This window comes from Portunus trituberculatus, chromosome 35, assembly GCF_017591435.1.
Source record: "Portunus trituberculatus isolate SZX2019 chromosome 35, ASM1759143v1, whole genome shotgun sequence".
NCBI classification, from domain to species: domain Eukaryota; kingdom Metazoa; phylum Arthropoda; class Malacostraca; order Decapoda; family Portunidae; genus Portunus; species Portunus trituberculatus.
The window spans coordinates 8,447,937-8,469,178 of record NC_059289.1 but is presented as its reverse complement, the minus strand read 5'-3'; the positions used below and the strand labels follow the sequence as shown (position 1 = coordinate 8,469,178).

At 45.9% G+C, this 21,242-nt stretch overlaps 2 protein-coding genes across 3 annotated transcripts in view; one reads left to right on the top strand and one right to left on the bottom strand.

Annotated features, from left to right (window-relative positions):
• LOC123513102 overlaps positions 1–18,905 on the top strand; it is a 26,458-nt gene extending 7,553 nt beyond the window's left edge. For both annotated transcript variants that reach the window (XM_045269974.1, XM_045269973.1), the window contains exons 4-13: positions 3,096–3,337; positions 3,812–4,684; positions 4,784–4,981; positions 5,190–5,309; positions 5,738–5,893; positions 6,282–6,454; positions 12,302–12,484; positions 12,636–12,830; positions 13,016–15,137; positions 15,500–18,905. In XM_045269974.1, coding sequence (XP_045125909.1) covers positions 3,096–3,337; positions 3,812–4,684; positions 4,784–4,981; positions 5,190–5,309; positions 5,738–5,893; positions 6,282–6,454; positions 12,302–12,484; positions 12,636–12,830; positions 13,016–15,137; positions 15,500–15,643 — 4,406 coding nt within the window. In that variant the 3' untranslated portion in view covers positions 15,644–18,905. The remainder of the gene's footprint in view (positions 1–3,095; positions 3,338–3,811; positions 4,685–4,783; positions 4,982–5,189; positions 5,310–5,737; positions 5,894–6,281; positions 6,455–12,301; positions 12,485–12,635; positions 12,831–13,015; positions 15,138–15,499) is intronic.
• Positions 18,875–21,242, bottom strand: LOC123513104. Its single transcript, XM_045269975.1, has 2 exons — positions 20,177–21,242; positions 18,875–19,985 (listed from the first exon to the last, which is right to left on the bottom strand). The coding sequence occupies exons 1-2, from the start codon at positions 20,284–20,286 to the stop codon at positions 19,721–19,723; spliced, it is 375 nt and encodes a 124-aa protein (XP_045125910.1). The 5' UTR covers positions 20,287–21,242; the 3' UTR covers positions 18,875–19,720.

Sequence of the window (21,242 nt, the reverse complement as noted above, 5' to 3'; positions counted from 1 at the left end):
CGAGTGAGTACAAGCGAGGTGTAGTGAGGGGGAGGCTGGTGTAAGTAAGGACTGCTGCAGGAGTGTGTTAGTGGAGAGGGAGCCAGCCTGCTCTGTGCTATGCTAGGAATGCAAGGCCAAGGCTAGTGGTACCCCGGGCAGTGGCGCAGCCCCTACACCTCCCCTATACACCCTCTGCATACATTCACATACACTCACACCTGTATACCCTGCCACAGTAAAGCCAAGTCAATGTACAGACAGATAGGTTATGATAGAGCAAGAGTTCGCACACATCGGGGTCGTTATGCTAATGTAAGATGCCATGTGACTTATTAGAGTATCTGCTGGTGTTATTGGAGAGAGAGAGAGAGAGAGAGAGAGATTGACATGATGGAGGGAAGGGGTTATGAACGGCCACGGGCCCACGGCTGCTCAGTGCTCAAGTCTCATCTAAGGTCTGTGTCTGTGGCTTGAGCGCCTAAAAGAATCCAGGAAGGCGGCTGGATCGATCGAGTTGAATCCGATTCATTAACAGTGCTACGCGTTACTCCCTAGCTGAGTGTATCTTTTGGCACCATTTGATACTGTGAGTGACATGTCAGTAGTCAGGGAAAGAGAAGAGACGAGCGTTTGTCATATCACAAGGAATAGGTCTTTACCCCAGCGGGTGAAGTTATCTTTTGCTCTGCCGTAATAGCGAGGCAGCATCAAAGCGGACTTATGGTGGCCTCAGGAATGAAGGAGGGCGCAGAAGTTGACTCGGCATTGCATTTCAGTTACTGTTCACACGTATACTAGATCATATCACATCACTGAGTTATTGATATTTGTATATATGCAGAAGTAACAACGATAGTAATGGTATGGTATGCATATATTATACGTATATCAATATGTCAGCCTTGTAAAGGAATAATACGTTATATTGGCCTAAACCTAACAATAGAATGTATCGATTGTCATATTAGTATTTATTGTGAAGAGAAGAAAATAAAAACATTAATTTGTACTTACTTGAGTCTTGGAAGTTCAAATACACACACACACACGGTAGCTCAGTGGTTAGAGCGCTGGCTTCACAAGCCAAGAGGACCGGGGTTCGATTCCCCGGCCGGGTGGAGATATTTGGGTGTGTTTCCTTTCACGTGTAGCCCCTGTTCACCTAGCAGTGAGTAGGTACGGGATGTAAATCGAGGAGTTGTTGTCCCGGTGTGTAGCGTGTGCCTGGTCTCAGGCCTATCCGAAGATCGAAAACAATGAGCTCTGAGCTCGTTCCGTAGGGTAACGTCTGGCTGTCTCGTCAGAGACTGCAGCAGATTAAACAAACAGTGAATTACACACCGCGTAGTGTAGTGGTTAGCACGCTCGCCTCACAAGCGAGAGGCCCGGGTTCGAGTCCCGGCGCGGCGAGGCAAATGGGCAAGCCTCTTAATACTCTTAATGTGTAGCCCCTGTTCACCAAGCAGTAAATAGGCACGGGATGTAACTCGAGGGGTTGTGGCCTCGCTTTCCCGGTGTGTGGAGTGTGTTGTGGTCTCAGTCATACCCGAAGATCGGTCTATGAGCTCTGAGCTCACTCCGTAATGGGGAAGATTGGCTGGGTGACCAACAGGCGACCGAGGTGAATTATACACACACACACACACACACACACACGGTAGATCAGTGGTTAGAGCGCTGGCTTCACAAGCCAGATGACCGGGGTTCGATTCCCCGGCCGGGTGGAGATATTTGGGTGTGTCTCCTTTCACATGTAGCCCCTGTTCACCTAGCAGTGAGTAGGTACGGGATATAAATCGAGTTGTGACCTTGTTGTCCCGGTGTGTGGTGCGTGCCTGGTCTCAGGCCTATCCGAAGATCGGAAACAATGAGCTCTGAGCTCGTTCCGTAGGGTAACGTCTGGCTGTCACGTCAGAGACTGCAGCAGATCAAACAGTGAATTACACACAGTTTTAGTTTAGCTATAGTTTATTGACAAAATAAATTTTCATACAATATCATATGAAAACAAAAGATTACATTCCTTCATTTTGTCCAAAAGAAAATATCATTTCCTGATAAAACTCACACACACACACACACACACACACACACACACACACACACACACACACACACACACACGTTTATAAATTGATTAACGGAATGGATCAAGTGGATAATGAGAAACTTATCCTGAGAGAAGAATATGACATTAGAAGCACAAGATCGCATAGTAAGAAACTGAGGAAGGGAAGATGTCTGAGAGATGTTAAAAAATTTTGTTGCCCGCAAAGATGTGTTGAGACTTGGAACAGTTTGAGTGAGGAAGTGGTGTCAGCAAAGAGTGTACATAGTTTTAAAGAAAAATTGGATAAACGTAGGTATGGAGACGAGGCCACACGAGCATAAAGCCCAGGCCCTGTAAAACTACAACTAGGTAAATACACACACCGCGTAGTGTAGTGGTTAGCTCGCTCGACTCACAATTGAGAGGACCCGGGTTCGAGTCCCGGGAAGCGGCGAGGCAAATGGACAAGCCTCTTTTAATGTGTAGCCCCTGTTCACCTAGCAGTAAATAGGTACGGGATGTAACTCGAGGGGTTGTGGCCTCGCTTCCCCGGTGTGTGGAGTGTGTTGTGATCTCAGTCCTACCCGAAGATCGGTCTATGAGCTCTGAGCTCACTCCGTAATGGGAAGGCTGGCTGGGTGAATTTTACACACACACACACACACACACAGAGAGAGAGAGAGAGAGAGAGAGAGAGAGAGAGAGAGAGAGAGAGAGAGAGAGAGCACCAAAATAAGCTAAAACAATTGCACAAAAGAAAACAAGGTGTGGTGGATCTGCGGCAGACTTGTCAGCGCCAGGATGTAGCGCCGAATCATCGCGTCCGTGCCTCATGGTGCAGGCGAAGCGAAGAGTTTGGTTCACTGAAGTTGGCTTATGTGCCAGACCTGTGGCTAGACTTCATGAACGCGCTTTAGCGATAGTTGAAAAAAAAATTGTTGAGTCAGCAAACAGTACGAGCAAATGAAATTTGATATGAGTAAGCCGTCAGGCGTACGAGTGGCAGCTTACATACCTTCATATTTCCAGTCATCCTAATCTGTACATCTCTTTCCCCATACAGACACCTACTCCCTGCCAGTGGATGCTACTCCTGCAGCAGCAGCAGCAGCAGCGGCGGCAGTACCTTCCTCAAGCAGTAGTGGTGCTGAAGTGTACCGGCGCCCCGTGTACCGCTCACCTCCCGCCGTCCGCAGAGCTAGACGCCCCGACCAGCCTACCCGACCACCCGACGCACCGGCGGCAGCGACTCAGCATCATGACCGCCAGGGCGGCTCCTGCACCTGTGTCCTCCACTCCACCACGGTATGGACGCGGCGTCACGAGAAGGCACCACATCACTACATGCTCCTTTGAATGACTCAAGTTGTACAAGACGTGCCAATTTTAATATCACAAGTGCAAATGTTCAGATTTTTTGTATTACTGTTATGTATTATTTTGTACTTTATACACCGGTATTATCAAACATTTTTCATGATTAGCCTGCTGTTAACAATTCTTTGGTACAGGGAAAGGAAATGCATGAGAGCATTAAGATGAGTGAGTATTTATAAGAACACTGATGTATCTTCAGCTTCCCGTTCAGTAGAAAGGTCACTGAATCAAATAAAGTTTGAGTCTGTTTTAGTGATAAGCCAGTCAGTGAAGGAAGCCTGAAGTGTAAGAGACTAGCAAACACTGACAAATAATTAGTAAAATGCTTCAATATGAGAGGGATAGAAAAAATAAGCTTTTTTTCCATTATAAGGCAAGACTAACACAATTTGTGTGCCACAGGGGAGCAAGAGCCGCAGCAGGTCACAGGAGCGACGACTATTGGGCATGGGTGACTTGGGCAGCGTATTGGTGGGCAGCGTGAGTGGTGCAGGGGGGCGTGGCACAGGCCCACCCACCCTCGGGGGCCGGCCTGTGGGCGCCACCCCAGGAAATGGAGGGCATGTTGGTCGAAGTGTAAGTGGCAGTGGTGGTGGCAGTGGTCTAGGTCTTCCCAACCCTGGAGTAGGTAGTGGTGGCCGATCCATGACAGTGGGCGGCTCCTCCTCGGCTGCCAACAGCAACTCAACAGGACGCACTGGCAGGCGCGGTGTGCATCAGCCAGGCTTCCTAAAGACCGTATCAATCATAGACACTCTGAGTGAGTTGGCACATGGGCCTGAGGTTCGCCGTCTTGCCCAGGAGCCACAGCCACAGCGTCCATCATGCCCCCACTCTAGTTCCCGAACACCATCATCTCGCCAGCCAACAGGTGCTACCTCTGCAGGCGGGGGCAGCACTGCTGATCCTGGCGAGGATACTTCGGTCCGCCCTCCTGGACCACCTGTCCTTTCAGCAGATTTCCAGCAATACAGTGAAAAGATCTATGATGCAGTGACATCCCCTGGACCTGACCCAGGTCTAAGAGGAGGCCAGGCGAGTCGAGGACGTTTCCATGGCCTTGGGCATCGCAGGAGAGAGCGTCCCCAGCCACGTGGTGAAGCCTGTCTTGATGATTCTCAGGGAACCTCTGGAGTCAGCCATGAGCAAAGGAGAGAGGATGAGGAGGCCAGCAGGAGAGTGCGGCAAGAACACCGTGGGAGGGAACGAGGTCGAACCCCAGACTGGATCAAGAGAATCTTTGACATTGCAAAGAAGGGAGACCTGCCATCACTGGTGAGTTGCTGTATCTTTTGCTAGTGGATTCAGTTAGACTCTGTTGCTTGTACAATGAGATGAAGTTTCAAGCAAGTCAGTAATTGACTTTATATGCAGAAGCGGAGTGTGGCCGACATGGAGGGCACACTCATCCGCAACCTTAGTGACCACAGCGGCAACAACCTGCTGCATGTGATGGCAGTATTTGGCCATCTGGCACCACTGGCCTGGCTGCTAACGTCCCAGCAGGTTCTGGTTGATGCACTTCATGATGAAAACAAGTTTGGTCTCACCCCATTAGTCTGTGCCATAAAGGTTTGTGAAATGGTCAAATTGCTTAATGATTCTGATGCTATATCTTTACTTGTGATAACTCAACAGACAGATTGCTTCATATCATGACACTGTGCACAATACTATATATTTAGTGTTCTAGAGTAGGTAAGTAAATGGTGTGAGGGAGCATGCAGTGGCTCATGAATGATTGGTATTAGTGTGACATTATTCTGTCTCCCATGAGCAGTATGGGCGGCTGAGGCTGGTGCAGTGGCTCGTGGAGAACACCGGTGTGAGAGACAAGGTGAAATGCAAAGATGGGGAACGCTCCCTCCTCCACATCGCTGCCAAGTATGCACAAGAAGAGGTCAGTTACCATCTGCTGCTAAAAATCTGTGACTTCTGTATTATATGTGACTGCAGTTTAATGCATTGTCAACTTAGCAGATCAGCTCTGAGAAAGGAGTGGACTATGGGAGATAGCCCAGGCTTATTGTAGGAAAAATAAGACAGAAGAGGAGTGAGTCACCTTGCAAGATTTACAGACAATTTGGTAACTGCTGAGTAACTAACAAAATTGTCTCCCTTACCACAGGTGGCAATAAAAATTAGGAACTACTTATACAAAACATCACAAAAGTTATCCTTCATTCACTGTGCTGTGTCTTCTTTCATGCCCTCTCCCTTCTTCACTCATCAGAAACAATTCACACATCTCTGTCACTCCCTGTGCTCTGTTTCCCTTCATCCCTGTCACTCCAATGATCCACATCTCCACAACTGTGATTCTGGCAGGTGGTTGGCTGGGTGGTGGAGTACATGATGGCACACCAGGTTCCTCTTGACAACAAAGACCACAATGGCAACACAGCTCTGCACCTTGCGGCCAGGACAGGCAACTCTGCTGTCTGTTCCATCCTCTTGCAGCATGGCGCTGATGTCACCCTCAAGGTACTGTACTGTGACTTCAATGCCTCCACCAATGGAGTTAACATCACTTCAGCCAGTCTTTATGTCCACCTTTAACTCTTTAGCATTAGTCATTGTATACTCACTGTATTCGCCTAATGTTTGCTACTTGGTTTGTCCTTTATAGCTAAGAACATCTGCCTCTCATAAGAACACAAGAAAACAAGAGAAGCAACAAGAATCCACCAAACCTACACATAGCAGGCCTTGTACCAAACACACCTACTCATTTTCACCTGTTATGTTCACCTCTCCTGATGTTCTTCTTCTGTGTTCTCATGTGCAAGGCAGTAAATGGAAGTCAATAAAAGTGAATGAAAGCAAGTTAGAAGAAAGCATTATGATAGTTTACAGTACTGTTGCCTTTCAGAATGACATGGGGCAGAAGGCGTGGGAGGTGAGTGTGATACGGGGCCACCTCGCCTGCGCTGAATACCTCTGTGTCCATGAGTCTGGGCTTGCTTTGGCCACTGATCTCACGCAGCGGGAGGCTGAACTAGAGGCTGCCATGGCTGACAACCATGACCTTAGAATTAACTTCAAGTATGTCATTGCTGATTCTAAATAACACTGTGAAATGGCTTATAATTGCACCATAGCCTGAGTTGTTGATTTTTTTTTCAGATTCAAAATTATGTTTTTACACTTAATATAATGGTTTGTGTTCTAATCATTAAAATTTTAAGGTTCAATGGTATGTTATTTAGTTGTGTTTTTATGATATCGTATTAACCTCTTCCCGGCAGCAGGGCAGATGAGTGTACTATCAAATAAAAAACCATCTATATATAGACATTACCAACTTTCATCCATACGTCTATATATAGTTTCCCAGCAAATGGGCATTCCAAATTAACATCTATATATAGAATCTACCACAAAATTGAACAAACAATTAAATCTATATATAGACTCTACCACAGTACCAAACAAGTGATATCTATATGTAGACTCTGCTGCAAAACAGAACAAACAATTGAATCTATATATAGGTGTTATTTGTGTTTGATTGATGATAATGTTTGCAGTAACTCGCATCCAGGACTTGTGACTAGGATATAATTTACTTCCATTTTTTTTTGTTTTTCACATACATACTTGTTTTATACTTATCAATTTTAGGCAATGCTAATAAGAACATAAGAACATAAGAAAGGAGGGAAGCTGCAAGAGGCCGCCAGGCCTATACGAGGTAGTCCCAATTTGCTTAATCTACCTAATGCCATCTATCTTCCCCATCCATGAATTTATCTAACCTTCTTTTAAAGCTCCCTATTGACTCAGCCCTGACTACATGCCCACTGAGACTGTTCCACTCATCAACCACTCTGTTTGAAAACCAGTTCCTTCCCATTTCCTTCCTAAACCTGAATTTTTCAAGTTTAACCCTTATGTTCCGGCGATCGTATATGAACAATTGCATCAGTGCATCTGTAGCGATGGTGATCGTTCCCGTAATCAAGAATTTTCGCGCCTCATGTTTGAGCTCCACGCGCGGTTTCTCGAGTCAGATGGCGAGTGGAAGTACCTGGCTTCTTTTTCCACCCGTAGTGTTGCCACTAGCTCTGTATATTTAGGGGTAACGAAGCTATTCTCCCATTCTGAGGGCGACAATTGGCAACCCCAGTGACCCGCCGTGTCGAAAGCACCCTGATAAGAGCGAAGGGACGTCTCAGTTCATAACTCACTATGGAACAAGACAGATAATTTTTATTTAGCAGTGCTTCTGAGCCTGACTACAATAACAGTGATTATAAGGAAGAAACTGAAGAAAGCGAAGACAGCAGTAGTGAAGACTCGGAAAATTATTCAGAGGATCCACCTGTTTTCTCAGAACAGAGAGAAGACAGAGATAGTGGTGATGGAGAACAGACTCCAAACATGGTATTGAGAACACAGAGTGGCTCACGGAGATGCAGGCGTGCCTCTCGTGTTCTGGGAGGACGATCAAGGGGCGTGTGTGTGTGTGTGAGAGAGAGAGAGAGAGATGATACCTACATGTTATTTGCTTGAAACTTGATATGAAAAGGAGTGAAAGAATACTTTCTCTCTCTCTCTCTCTCTCTCTCTCTCTCTCTCTCTCTCTCTCTCTCTCTCTCATTGAAGTGTACAATTTCTCTTCCAAGATGAAGAGTAGAATTTCTCTTCCAGAGAGAGAGAGAGAGAGAGAGAGAGAGAGAGAGAGTGTGTGTGTGTTTGTGCGGTGTCATCGCTCACCGAGCTGTTTCTGCCTGATGGATCACACAGTGGGAGGAGAAGGAATCCTTGATAAGGCAATAACTAAACTTTCAGAGGTCACATCGAGCTAGAAAGTACATCATTGTATTCAGAATAACAAAGAGAAAATAATTATTAGTATTCAAACAGTCTTCTGACAATTAAAAGGTTTACTATTTTTACCCGTCATGGGATATTGGAAAATAGTTTAATCACCGGAACATAGGGGTTAAACCCATCATTTCTGGTTCTGTCCCCGCTACTGATCCTAAGAAGTACATTCATGTCCCCTTTGTTAAAGCCCTTATACCACTTAAATACTTCAATCAAGTCTCCTCTTAACCTACGTCTCTCTAAGGAATACAGACTAAGTTTTTTCACTCTCTCTTCATAGGGTATATCCCTCATTCCCTGTATCCTTTTAGTCATCCTCCTTTGCACTGACTCCAATTGAGCTATGTCCTTCCTGTAATGTGGGGACCAGAATTGTACCGCATAGTCAAGATGTGGCCTGACCAACGCCAAGTATAATTTTAGTATTACTTCGGGACTCCTGCTTTTAATACTTCTAAAGATGAAACCAATACTCTATTCGCCTTATTTCTGGCCTCAATACATTGCTTCCTTGTACCGAGATCAGAGCTAACTATGACTCCTAAATCTTTCTCATACTTGGAACTTCCTAGTGCCACGTTATCTATTGTGTACCTATTGCTTGGATTATCTCTACCCACGCTCAGCACCCTGCACTTGTTAATATTGAACTGCATTAGCCATCTATCTGTCCATTCTTTCATCCTATCCAAGTCAGCCTGCAAAGCCTTGGCATCCGAATCGGACCTAATTAATCTACCTATCTTTGTGTCGTCCGCAAATTTACTGATATCACTATTAATTCCACTATCCAAGTCGTTGATATATATTAGAAATAATAATGGCCCTAAAACTGAGCCCTGTGGCACCCCACTAACTACTTCTCCCCACTCGGAATTTGAACCATTAATTACTACCCTTTGTCGCCTGTCGTCTAACCACACTTTAATCCAGCCTAATATTCTACCCTCTATACCGTGTGCTTTAACCTTTTTTAAGAGCCTCTGGTGAGGTACTTTGTCAAAGGCTTTACTGAAATCTAAGTATAGAATGTCATAACTATCACCTTTATCTGCCGCCTCATAAGTTGGCAAGACACGACTTCCCCTTCGTAAATCCATGTTGTGTGTGATTTATCAAGCCGTGTTTGTCTAGGTGTTCCCTAATGTTTTTCGCTATTATTGATTCCATTAGTTTACCCACAACTGAAGTTAAGCTGACAGGCCTGTAATTAGACATTAGGGTTTTATCTCCCTTCTTGAATATGGGAACCACATTAGCTTCTCTCCACATTATCGGTACCTCACCTGACTCCAGTGACATCCTAAAAAGTGCAGCTAAAGGCTCGCTTACAACGTCCTTGCATTCCTTTAGAACCCTTGCATAAACTTCATCAGTTCTTTCTCCTTGACATGATAGACTAACAATAAAAGAAAGTAGAAAATGCAAAAATTTCCAATATTAGCTTATGTGTGTAGCACATCCATCATCAACCAAGCACAAGCGGTGACTGGCTTTGGAGAGGCAATGTTAGCAAGTGTTTGGATATTTGAGATGCCAAATAATTATTTACTTAATGAATATTTTTACTTGTAAGGAATCATCTATATATAGACCATGCTACAACTTAGTGCAGTAAAAATATAACAAACATATATATATATATATATATATATATATATATATATATATATATATATATATATATATATATATATATATATATATATATAAAATCTGACAAAAAGTCCCAATTTTGAAACATCTAAATATGGATCCTCTGCTGAGAAGGGGTTAAGGTATTTAATTTGACTATAATTTCTAAAAGCTGTGGTCAGTAAAGATCTATCTATCTATCTATCTATCTGTGTGTGTGTGTGTGTGTGTGTGTGTGTGTGTGTGTGTGTGTGTGTGTGTGTGTGTGTGTGTGTGTGTGTGTGTGTGTGTGTGTGTGTGTGTGTGTGTGTGTGTGTGTATTTACCTAGTTGTAGTTGTAGTTTTACAGGGCCTGGGCTTTATGCTCGTGTGGCCCTGTCTCCATATCTACATTTATCCAATCTTACTTTAAAACTATGCACACTCGTTGCAGACACTACTTCTTCATTCGAACTGTTCCACGTCTCAACACATCTTTGCAGGAAACTATACTTTTTAATATCTCTTACACATCTTCCCTTCCTCAGCTTCTTACTATGCGATCTTGTGCTTTGACTGGCATATTCTTCTCTCAGGATCAGATACTCATTGTCCACTTGGTCCATTCCGTTTATCAATTTATAAACTTGTATGAGATCCCCTCTCTCCCTTCTCTGTTCCAATGTTTGAAGATCCATAGCCTTTAGTCTCTCCTCATATGTCATCCCTTCAAGTTCTGGGACCATTCTTGTAGCCATTTTTTGTAGTCTCTCCAGCTTCCTTATGTTTCTTTTTGTGAGGGGTCCACACTACTCCTGCATATTCCAATCTGGGTCTTATTATAGTACTTATCAGTTTCTTCATCATTTCTTTGTCCATGTAGTGAAATGCTATTCCAATATTCCTTAGCAAATTATATGTCTCTCTGAAAATTCTATCAATATGGCTTACCGGTTGATTATTTTCTTCCAGCGTCACTCCCAAATCCTTTTCCTTTTTTTACTTTCTCCAGTTCTGCTCCATCTCCAACCTTATAGATTCCCACTGGTCGTCTCTCACTCTATGTGTGTGTGTGTGTGTGTGTGTGTGTGTGTGTGTGTGTGTGTGTGTGTATTTACCTAATTGTAACATACGGGAAAAGAGCTATGCTCGTGTTGTCCCGTCTCCATATCTATTAATGTCCAGCTTTTTCTTAAAATCATGAATATTCCTTGCGTTGACCACTTACACGTCTAAACTATTCCATGCTTCCACCCTTCTATGAGGGAAGCTATATTTTTTCACATCTCTCCTATAAGTGGCCATTTTTAGTTTTTTCCCATGCCCTCTCGACATTCTTCCATTCCACATACACAGATCTTCCCTATCCATTTTTTCCATGCCAATCATCACTCTGTATATTGCTATCAGGTCTCCCTTTCTTCTGTTTTCCAGGGTTGGAAGTTGCATTCTTTTCAGTCTGTCTTCATAAGTCAAATCTCTTAAGTCAGGCACCATTTTCGTTGCAGCCCTCTGTACTTTCTCTAGTTTCCTTATGTGTTTCTTTAAGTTCGGAGCCCACTGTATTGTTGCATATTCAAGCCTCGGTCTTATCATTGCAGTAATTATTTTCTTCATCATTTCTTCATCTAGATATACGAACGCCACTCTTATGTTCCTCAATAAGTTCAATACTTCTCCAATTATTTTGTTTATATGTCTCTCTGGCGATAGGTCATTGGTAATTGTCACCCCAAGGTCTTTTTCTTCATGACTGGTTTTATGTCTTCATTTCCTATCTTGTACATACTCCTGATTCTTCTTTCACTCTTGCCAAACTCTATTTTCTTGCATTTTGTCGTGTTGAACTCCATTTGCCATGTACAGCTCCATTTCCATATTCTGTCCAAGTCTTCCTGGAGTAGTTCGCAATCTTTGTCACATCTCACTTTTCGTAACAATTTTGCATCGCCTGCAAATAGGCTCACATAACTGGACACCCCATGTGTGTGTGTGTGTGTGTGTGTGTGTGTGTGTGTGTGTGTGTGTGTGTGTGTGTATAATCACTACGGTTGCCTGCTGGTCACCCAGTCAGACTTCCCCATTACAGAGCAAAGTCAGAACTCATAGACCAATCTTCAGGTAGGATTGAGACCACAACACACTCCACACACTGGGAAAGCAAGGCCACAACCCCTCAAGATACATCCTGTACCTATTTGCTTCTAGGTGAACAGGGGATACACATTAAGAGGCTTGCCCATTTGTCTCGCCACTTCCTGGGACTCAAACCCAGACCCTCTTGGTTGTGAGCTGAGCGTGTTAACTACTGCACTATGCGGTGTGTGTGTGTGTGTGTGTGTGTGTGTGTGTGTGTGTGTGTGTGTGTGTGTGTGTGTGTGTGTGTGTGTGTGTGTGTGTGTGTGTGTGTGTGTTTCCACTGTGCTGACTTGATTGGCCTGGCAGGGAGGTGCTGGGTGTGGCACGGCGACTGGTCAAGGAGAGAGAGGAGGTGGTGCGGGAGCTGTCTCGCCTGCACGACCACATGGTGGAAGCTCACGACACCATCCTGGCGCTGCGAGTCTTGGCCGAGGAGAACAATGCGCTGAGGGACCGTGTCAATGGTGTCAGGCAATCCACTCATGCAAGGTGAGCCATGCATGTCAGCCACAGTCTGTGGATCATATTCTGAAATACTTCTGCATCACACCCCCGATACATTGAAGTTTGTTGCTTATTCATATCAATATACCATGGAGAGATGTACAGATATTTAACTGTTGTGGTGGTGATGGTACAGGGAGCAGGTGGAGTCAGTCATTGAGTATGTGAATGGCCTGCATGAGCGGTGGCAGGTGGCCCAGAAGACCTGGTTTGGGTCTTCCCTGGTGGACATGGAACACCGCCTGCTGCTTGTGGAGGAAGCATGGAAGAAACTCCGCCACCGCAGTCACCGCACTGTTGCCACCACTCACCACCCCCTTGACGTGTTCAGGTGAGGCAGTATGGCCACTCAGTTTTTGTTGAGTGTAACCTGAGTTACCAAACAGAAGTTATACTGCAGTGATGGAAATTAAATAATTTAAGCCACAGACACAAAAATCATGACACTTGTGTTATTTCATTTTGATGTGGAGCTTAAAACTTTATTTTGAATTATTGTGCCAATATTGTTTCCAGGGCAAAGCTGTGTTCGGTGAGAGCCCAGGGTGGAGACTGTCGCCTGGGGGACCTGCCTTCCCTCTGCTCTTCAGAGGAGTCCCTTGTTTCCCTGTTTCCTTTCAGTGAGGAGGAGGATGTGTATGAAGGTGTTGAGGACTATGGCTGTCATGGCTCACCTGCTCGAGCTGCAACTCTTACTTCAACTCCTGTCCGCCATGCTGGCACTTCAGGCAGCGTTGGTGGCAACCTTCACGTGCGGGCAGAGACACTGCCGCCACGCCTTGATGCTCTCTCACCACGTGTCAGCCGCTCAGATGCTCTTCATGACAACGACTACCTCACACACAGTGAAGCTGCCCTGGCAGATGACCAGATTGCTGCTGGGGAGTACAATCAGCCAAGCACAGTCTCCACAAGGAACACTTCCTCCAAGTGTAAAGAAAGTCCTGCTCGCCCTTACTGGTCTGACACTAGTCTTGGTCCTGGCCTGGGACTGATAACGGAGCAGCTTGGTGGTGGGTCACCCGGCAGAGAGCGGCTTGGGCGGGAGGAGGTGAGTGCTCGCTTACGAGAACTGGCTCTCACTTCAGAAAGTGGCTCCTGCTCTGTCTTGGAGGTGATTGAGCCATCCACAGACGAGAGCGATGCTCAGCCTGAAGAAGAACATGGGCGCTCTGACCTGCAGGCAGGGTCCTTGGGGGCAGTCCCACCCAGGGCCAGTGAGGAAAGCAGCAGCGGCGAGATCCAGGGTGTGCGCCCATCTTCTGACCGACGGCTGAAGCGATGCCCACGCCCTCGCCATGAAGAGAATGAGAATGGCAGCCGCAGTGGAGGGGAGGTTGCCACAACATCCAGTGAGAGTGGTGCTGACCACCCACCACACACACCCCACCACACTTCATCCTCAGAAATCAAGCACTTTTTAGTGAGTGAGACATCCCCGGGTGCCGCTGCGGCGGATGTCTCAGATCTTTGTGGACAGCGGCACATGGGTGATGGGGAAGGCTTGGAGGTGACCACCAAAGACTCTCCTGGAGCTGTCACTTCTGTTTACAAGCGGAAAGGATTTCTCCATAAGTTCTCCATCAAGCCACGGTGGCCATCCAAGCGCAAAGTGAAGACAGTGCGGAAAGTGCCCGAACTCAGTGCCAGGGACTTTCAGGAGACTTACGGCAGTGTGCGGGAGTCGTCCCTCTCCCTTGGCGACACAGACGCCCACACCACTACAGAATCCAACACTTCCTCTAGTCAAGAGTACAGCAATTCATCTGAGGAGTCATCTATTGGCAAGCCCACCACTTCTACCACGACCACCTCCTCATCCACCATCACTGCCCGAGCCTCAGACCTTCCTGAGGCGGAGGCAGCACGCCACAGGACACGGAGCGGTGCCTCAGCCACCGACAAGCATCCAGAGACCGTCGTCCCTACCAGTGCAAGCAGTAATGTGAGCACAGGAGGCACTGGGGGGTCATCCAGCCCACCACTTGTGCCCACCCGCCGGAAGTTGCTGCCAGAGGAAGCACCACCTCCACCGGCTCCAGCATCACCACCTCCAGCACCGCCAGAGTCAGAGCTCGAGTGTCTGGAGGAGAGTCTGGCGCCAGTCCCAGAGGAGACCACACTCAAGCCTGGAGGGGAGGCACGCAGTCTGGCTGCTTCTGAAGACTCTGGCATTGTAGCAAGACCAGCATCAAGTGCCTCAAAATCTGATTCAGTGTCACGGCCTGAATCCTCCTCTTCTTCCTTCCAGCCTTTCAAGAGTGAGTTTCCCCTACAAAAAGGATTTTCATTGACTCAAGATCTGCTTCCCACCCCAGACTCTAGCACAGCCGGCAGGATGTCTCCAGCACCCAGTGAAGTCAGCAAGACAGAGTCAGCACTATCCCCTCCCTCTCACGCATCAGACGTGAGCAAGAGTGAGTCGACCCGACAGCTGAGCTTGGGGAAGGGCAGTGTTGGGGGCAGCAACAGTGTGAGCAGCAAGGAGGGCTCTGCATCCTCCTCCTCAGACTACTCCTTGACGCTGCTGCCACTCAAGAAGCAGATCAATGTGAAAACAGCAGCCATAATTGACATCTCATGTGAGCAGAAGACTAAGAAAGCTGATGCAAGTCCCATCCTCATGTCCTCTGCCAGGGTAAGACATGCACACACTTGATTATGTGTAAGTAGAGCCAGTGTTATTCTGAATCATGGGCAATCCACTTTGTTTCAGCCCTCCCATACTAAAGGCAATGCTTCCGGGTTGTTTAGGGGCCACCACCTCTGTATGGTACTAATGTAGATACATTATTCTCTCTAACAATCCCAAACATCTCTCTCTCTCTCTCTCTCTCTCTCTCTCTCTCTCTCTCTCTCTCTCTCTCTCTCTCTCTCTCTCTCTCTCTCTCTCTCTCTCTCTCTTTCTCAGTTTAAGAAATTAGTTTGAGTTGTTAGTTTTCACATTTCATGGAAGGAAGGGGCCTATGGTGCCCCACTGATTGGTCTTGTGTTTTCCAGGGAGACTCGGGTTGCTCTAAGAAAGAAGAAAAACCATGGTATGAACTGTCTGATGAAGAATCTGACATTTTGTTGCCGGATCGCCTCACCACCAAGGTTATCCCAAGGCATTCCTCTTCGGAGGATGAGACTGAGATCTGCTGACAGAATCACTATACCTGTATGTGTTCCCAAGGATTGCAGTGAATTGGCACTCATATCCAGAGTGGCCATACTATGTATATATATAACAATGCTGATTACTGTTGAAACCATCACCACAGATTGTGCCCACTAGTGGGGAAGTGGAGTGATCATGAGATGCTAAGATGCTATACTGTGTTTTCTCATGTGTCCAGATGAGAATGACAGTGACTGATTTGGACATATACTGCCACATACTGACACCCTTTCTTACATAGAAAGTTAAATTAGTTTTTTTATTGTATATGATGGTCTGAAAGTAGTGGAGTCAGGTTTCCAAGTGTGTAATACAGTTGTTTTAGTGACAGAATTGTGGCACCCCAGTGTACATCAGTACTGCATGTGCCAAATATGTGTTTGCAGTGTCCTTCAGATTGTGCCAAACAGGAGAGGATCAGAGTGATTTGCAGTGTTGTGCTGGACATGGACACCAGTGGGTGGCAACCTTCTTACCCCAGCAAGCACATCCGAGTCTCTCCACACCAGTCCACCATAGTAGTGTTGCTGCCACTCACTACCTGCAACATTTGCTCAATTGGTGTTGCCCCGCGCCACTCTCCTGACATGGTGCTGCCAGCCACCTTGTCAGGATGAGACGCGAGTTCCTCCACCTTCCATCTCATCACCCATGTTCTGCTCCACACACACATGCTCATTGCTCCTTCCCTCCATAGCCCATATCACCTCCCACACCAGACTCCAACAGTGTTCCCCAGCCATACACTGCCCCACACATCCATGCTCGCTCCTCCCCTCCATGCATCACCTCCCACACGTCATACAATTTTTTCCCTTCATTGTGAAATCAGTGGTACAGTTTGCAGTGCCTCCCTGTCATAAACTCTTCTCCATACTGTTTCCATCTCTTTACCTACCAACCCCATGTCTCCCTTCTTCCTATAATCACCCACCTACCACCCATCATGTCCTCAACATTGACCCCGAAGTATGTTTATGTCGCTCTATAATCCTCACACATTACCACTGCTGCAAATGCTCTCCAAGTATGTATCTCCATCCATCTCCTGCATTCTTGTCCATGTATTACATTACCACAAATTATGTTTCCCATGCATGTAAAAATCCCCTTATCTCACACTTGTATTCTGTGTTCATGTTTAATCCCCAATATTACTCCAACCTCTTGTATTTCCCTATCTATATAGCCTATAGCCCTCCTACACTATCCCCACCTGTAATCCTTATCTATGTACAATCCCCTCCACATTCCTTGTTCATGTATAACCCACCAACATTACCCCAACTTACTATGTTTTCATTACTTCAAGTCACTCAGGGATGCCCTCACTGGCCCTCCCCCCAACCCGCCCTCTGCCTTGAGCTCAAAGAGGCAGCGCTGTGCTCACCTCTTCACAGGATCACAGACTGTGCTACAATAGCTTGATTTTGTTCAGTCAAAAATTCACAGAAAAACCATAATCCTATTGGTTTCTTGTTTTGGATTTGTTATTTAATCCTTCTAGTGACCAGGAGTGCAAAGGCCTCGGAAATTCATCACGGTCTAGACGTTTGAGGTGGCATCCTTGTGTTCTCTCGGTCAGGGATTTGATGGAATGCCTAGTAGAGCATGACACAATAATGCAGTCATGGATATCTACTGCAGCGGCACAGTGTTGGCAGTCATGATGCTGTATGCCAGTGTTGATACTTAATGTTATGACAGTGTCTGCTGCTGCTTCCTCACCATCCTCAGGTTCCACAGCTAATAACTGATGGACTGTTATTAAAGGAAGAAAATAAACAAGCAAAGAAGACAGTAACCTGAGATATCTTCATGAATCTGTAGGTTGTGGTTCTTGGCTGCAAGGTGTGAGTCACGCCGGCTCAAGGGTTGGAGGCTTTCCTGTTGGGCGGGTGGGGTGGCGGGGCACACCTCCGCTCCACACAGTGTGAATGACTTAAGTGGTATTGTACATAATATTAAATTGTAATTTATTTGTAACATTTGTGCCATACACGTGGGACATTTATTATTGTAATTAAGTGCAATGGTCAATATATCTACATATATACTACGCTTTTTTTCACAGTATACATATGGATACTCGAGTGTTCAAGAACAACTTTTGTTGTGAACAAAATGTGTACATACCAACACTGGCTGGACTGCTGGCCACCTGTACAGCAAGAAGACCTGTTGGACTGTTGTTTACATTGTAGCCCTGCAGACTTTGCTCAAGTGATGGCTGACACTGTAAAGATTCCCTGAAAACAATAACTTTCTTGTGCCTTTCAGAGGCTTGGTGCTAATTTACCTTTTTATTGTACTGTTAGTGATCCAGTACCAGTGTGCTGCTTTGAAGGGGAAATTTCCTGCATCATAAATACTTCCAAGCATTAAGCTACACTGACATGGGAAAGTTGTTACCCAGCACTTGAGTGTCAACATTGAATTATGAGTTTAGCTTAAGGCTATTGTCAGACCAAGTTCCTAAGTGTTGGTTGAGTGAAGCTGAAACAGCACGTTGCAAGCAGCTCACAGGCGCCACTGCCAACAGCTGAGTCCTGAAGCTGTGGCAGCAGGAGTGCCGCTGTGCTATGGCTGAGTGGCCTCGCAGGGGTGGAGGCAGAGGCCCGGGCTCACCTCTCCCTTCCTGCCTCACAAATCACTCACTCACCGACTGCTTAAGACACGCGGTTGAACACTTTACCATTTTTATATAAGTCTACCTCACGCCCCCACTACCGTGTCGCCAGGAGTCCGTGTTCTGTAGTGTCATAGTGCGCTAGGGGGAAGCTTGGCTGGCGGCAACTGTCAGGTGGTGGAGATGCCTGGACTGGAAGTACCCCACCACAATAATTTTGCTGCCTGTGCTGCATGCCACATTCAGCTCACTTAAATCATTCCTCTCAATGGTACCAGTATTATTAATGCACAGCAGAGAACCCAGTGCTGCCAGCCACGCTGCCCACACAGCTAACAAATACTCAATGGAGAAGGCTGAACAACCAGTGTATGCTCCTCCTCCTGTTGGTTTCCTCATGGCTGAAGCAAATTTGTGATTAATGTGTCCAGTGCATGGTGTTCTCATTATTGAATGATTTTTTATTTTATTTTTTTTTTCTTTAAGGAAACATTGAAGTCTCCAACTCCACCGACTTACGGGTTAATTTTTCATATAACTGCAAATTTGTTTATAATATAATACTTAGGTAAATTACAATATTGTTAATTGTTAAATAAATATTGCATCATCCCTCAGTACGTGTTGTTGTGCGCTCGGTAGCTCCACCCCACCCACCGGCCACTGCTGCTGTGTCTTGGTGGGAGGGGGAGGCCTTGTCCACTGTCCAGTACAAGTTGACATGTCCATTTCAAGCATAAATAAACTAATAAATGGATAGCACAGCTCATATTTGTAGACACAGTAGTACATAGGGACACCTTTGAAAGAAAGTGACAGTGCTGGTGCTTCCTGATTAGAAAGTGTAAGATTTACAACCACCAAATGCATGATTGCTTTACATGTAGCAGTGCTAAAGGGGAGACAACCATCACTAGGTACATTGACAAACGTATATACATGAGTGTTGTAAGATGCTGAAGTGTCTTTTCATTAATGTGAGATTTATTAGGAATGAAAATGGAGATGTCACAAATATTTAGTTTCCACTTATGAACTGTAATGTTAGGATGATAAGGCACCACATGAGTCTACTTCCCGAGGCTTACAAACAAGAGAGAGAGAGAGAGAGAGAGAGAGAGAGAGAGAGAAAAAAAAACTTGGAAAGTGTTGATACACGAGGAATCAATTATGTGCGAAATATTCCATACAAAAATTATAAACTTGACACAACCTGTTAGTTGTTGAAGGTGATGGGACCAATTCAAAAGGCCGGGACGAGAAAAGATTACATCACAGAATATGCTGGAAGGTGACAGAAATGGGCAGCGATTGGCATCAAAGTATGCGAGACTACTTGCCCCGTAGAACAACAGACTAATCCCACATGTTTCACGATCATGAATTGAGAATGTTTATATGTCTGTATTTAGAAACTTACAAAATGCTCATACTAGTCGAAAGCAGCGCTGCCTTTCAAGAGTACTTCAACTAAGGGCAGCGCCTGAAAGATGAAGGTTAGGGGAGATCTGTTACCCAGAACTTCGCTGCTGCCCGTAATGTCCGCTATGGCGAAGAGTATCTGCCCAGCCACCAGGAACCACGAAGCCAGCGCTGTGGACATGATTATTTTGACGGCGACGACTGCCAGCACCTCCAGGAACTTGATCCTCGCGTCGGTGAGAGGGCGAGGCCACTCCTGCTCCCGCACCATCAGCCTGTCGGTCATACCTCGCCACTTTATCGCTCCCAGTTTCCCACCATCACCACACCAAACTCCAAACACATGCATAACTCACCACTGTTGTAGCAAAGAATGATTGATCACGTATTACACTGGATTAGTTATGCCAAGAAACGTTATTGGGAAACAAAACAATGCAAAAATTAAACGAGAGCCTGGACACACCTCTGCTGTCCAGGGAGTAGAGGCACGGGTGTCACTGTCACATCATTCCACTGGTACAGGTCACGACGTGGCTGTAAGCTGGAGAGGTTAACACCGCAAGGATAATTCATGTCCGCTTTTAATTTTCTCTTTGATATTACCGGAATTTCATATTTATAGGGAATGTTGGAGCATTGTGTGTAGTGTGTGAAGAGAAACCCGCGTCAAATACGTCCTGAGTATTAGGGGCATCAGACCAAGCACGAGGGGCGTGAAGGTAAGGCCTACATGCACCGCGGCTAGGAAGTGCCAGGAACAGTGTCAGGCGCAGTGCCCCCACCATTACAACTACGCCACACACTGCCAGCTGCATGATGCGCGCCGCTCCACGGTAAGACTCACTGTGACTGATGGAGAGCAGTGGCGACTTCCTCCAGACAAGCTCACCTACATATTTTTCCCTAGTCACAGTTGCAAGTCTGCCTAACTGTTCATGACCACAATGCGAGCACAGTATAAGTTATGTGGTAACGGAACTTTGAGTACGGTCACTGCCGGAAAAGTGCCTCGTAGACCCATAGCTACGTACTATATAGGTCACAGCCAAGCTCGAGCACTAATTGCTGGTCACGCTGTATAGATATACCATGCATCGGCTTCTTGGCGTTATACTGGTCGTAAGCTCGTAATTCCATGACTTCCGTAACAGAATGTGAGATCCTTGGTGGACTTGAGAGTACTATATGTACAAATACAAGTTTTATCATTAGTTACCTACCCCTCACCCATAAAAAACAAAACCATTTCTGTCCTGCACCGTGACACTTATCAGGCGTGTCAATGGTGGAAAATCGGTGAATTCATCACTAATAGTGTGTATTCCCTAACCATGAGGTGGTGGCGTAGTGGATAAGGTGGTGAGCGTATACGATCGGATAGACGTCCCCCAGGTACCGTCTTGAAGCTTAGCCATTTGTCGAGTGGTTTAAAGTTACCTACATGTCACCATGATACCCATGCAGGCTCTAGGTGGTTACATCATGGGTGCTGATATGAGCCCTAATATAAGTACCATTATGAATAGAAT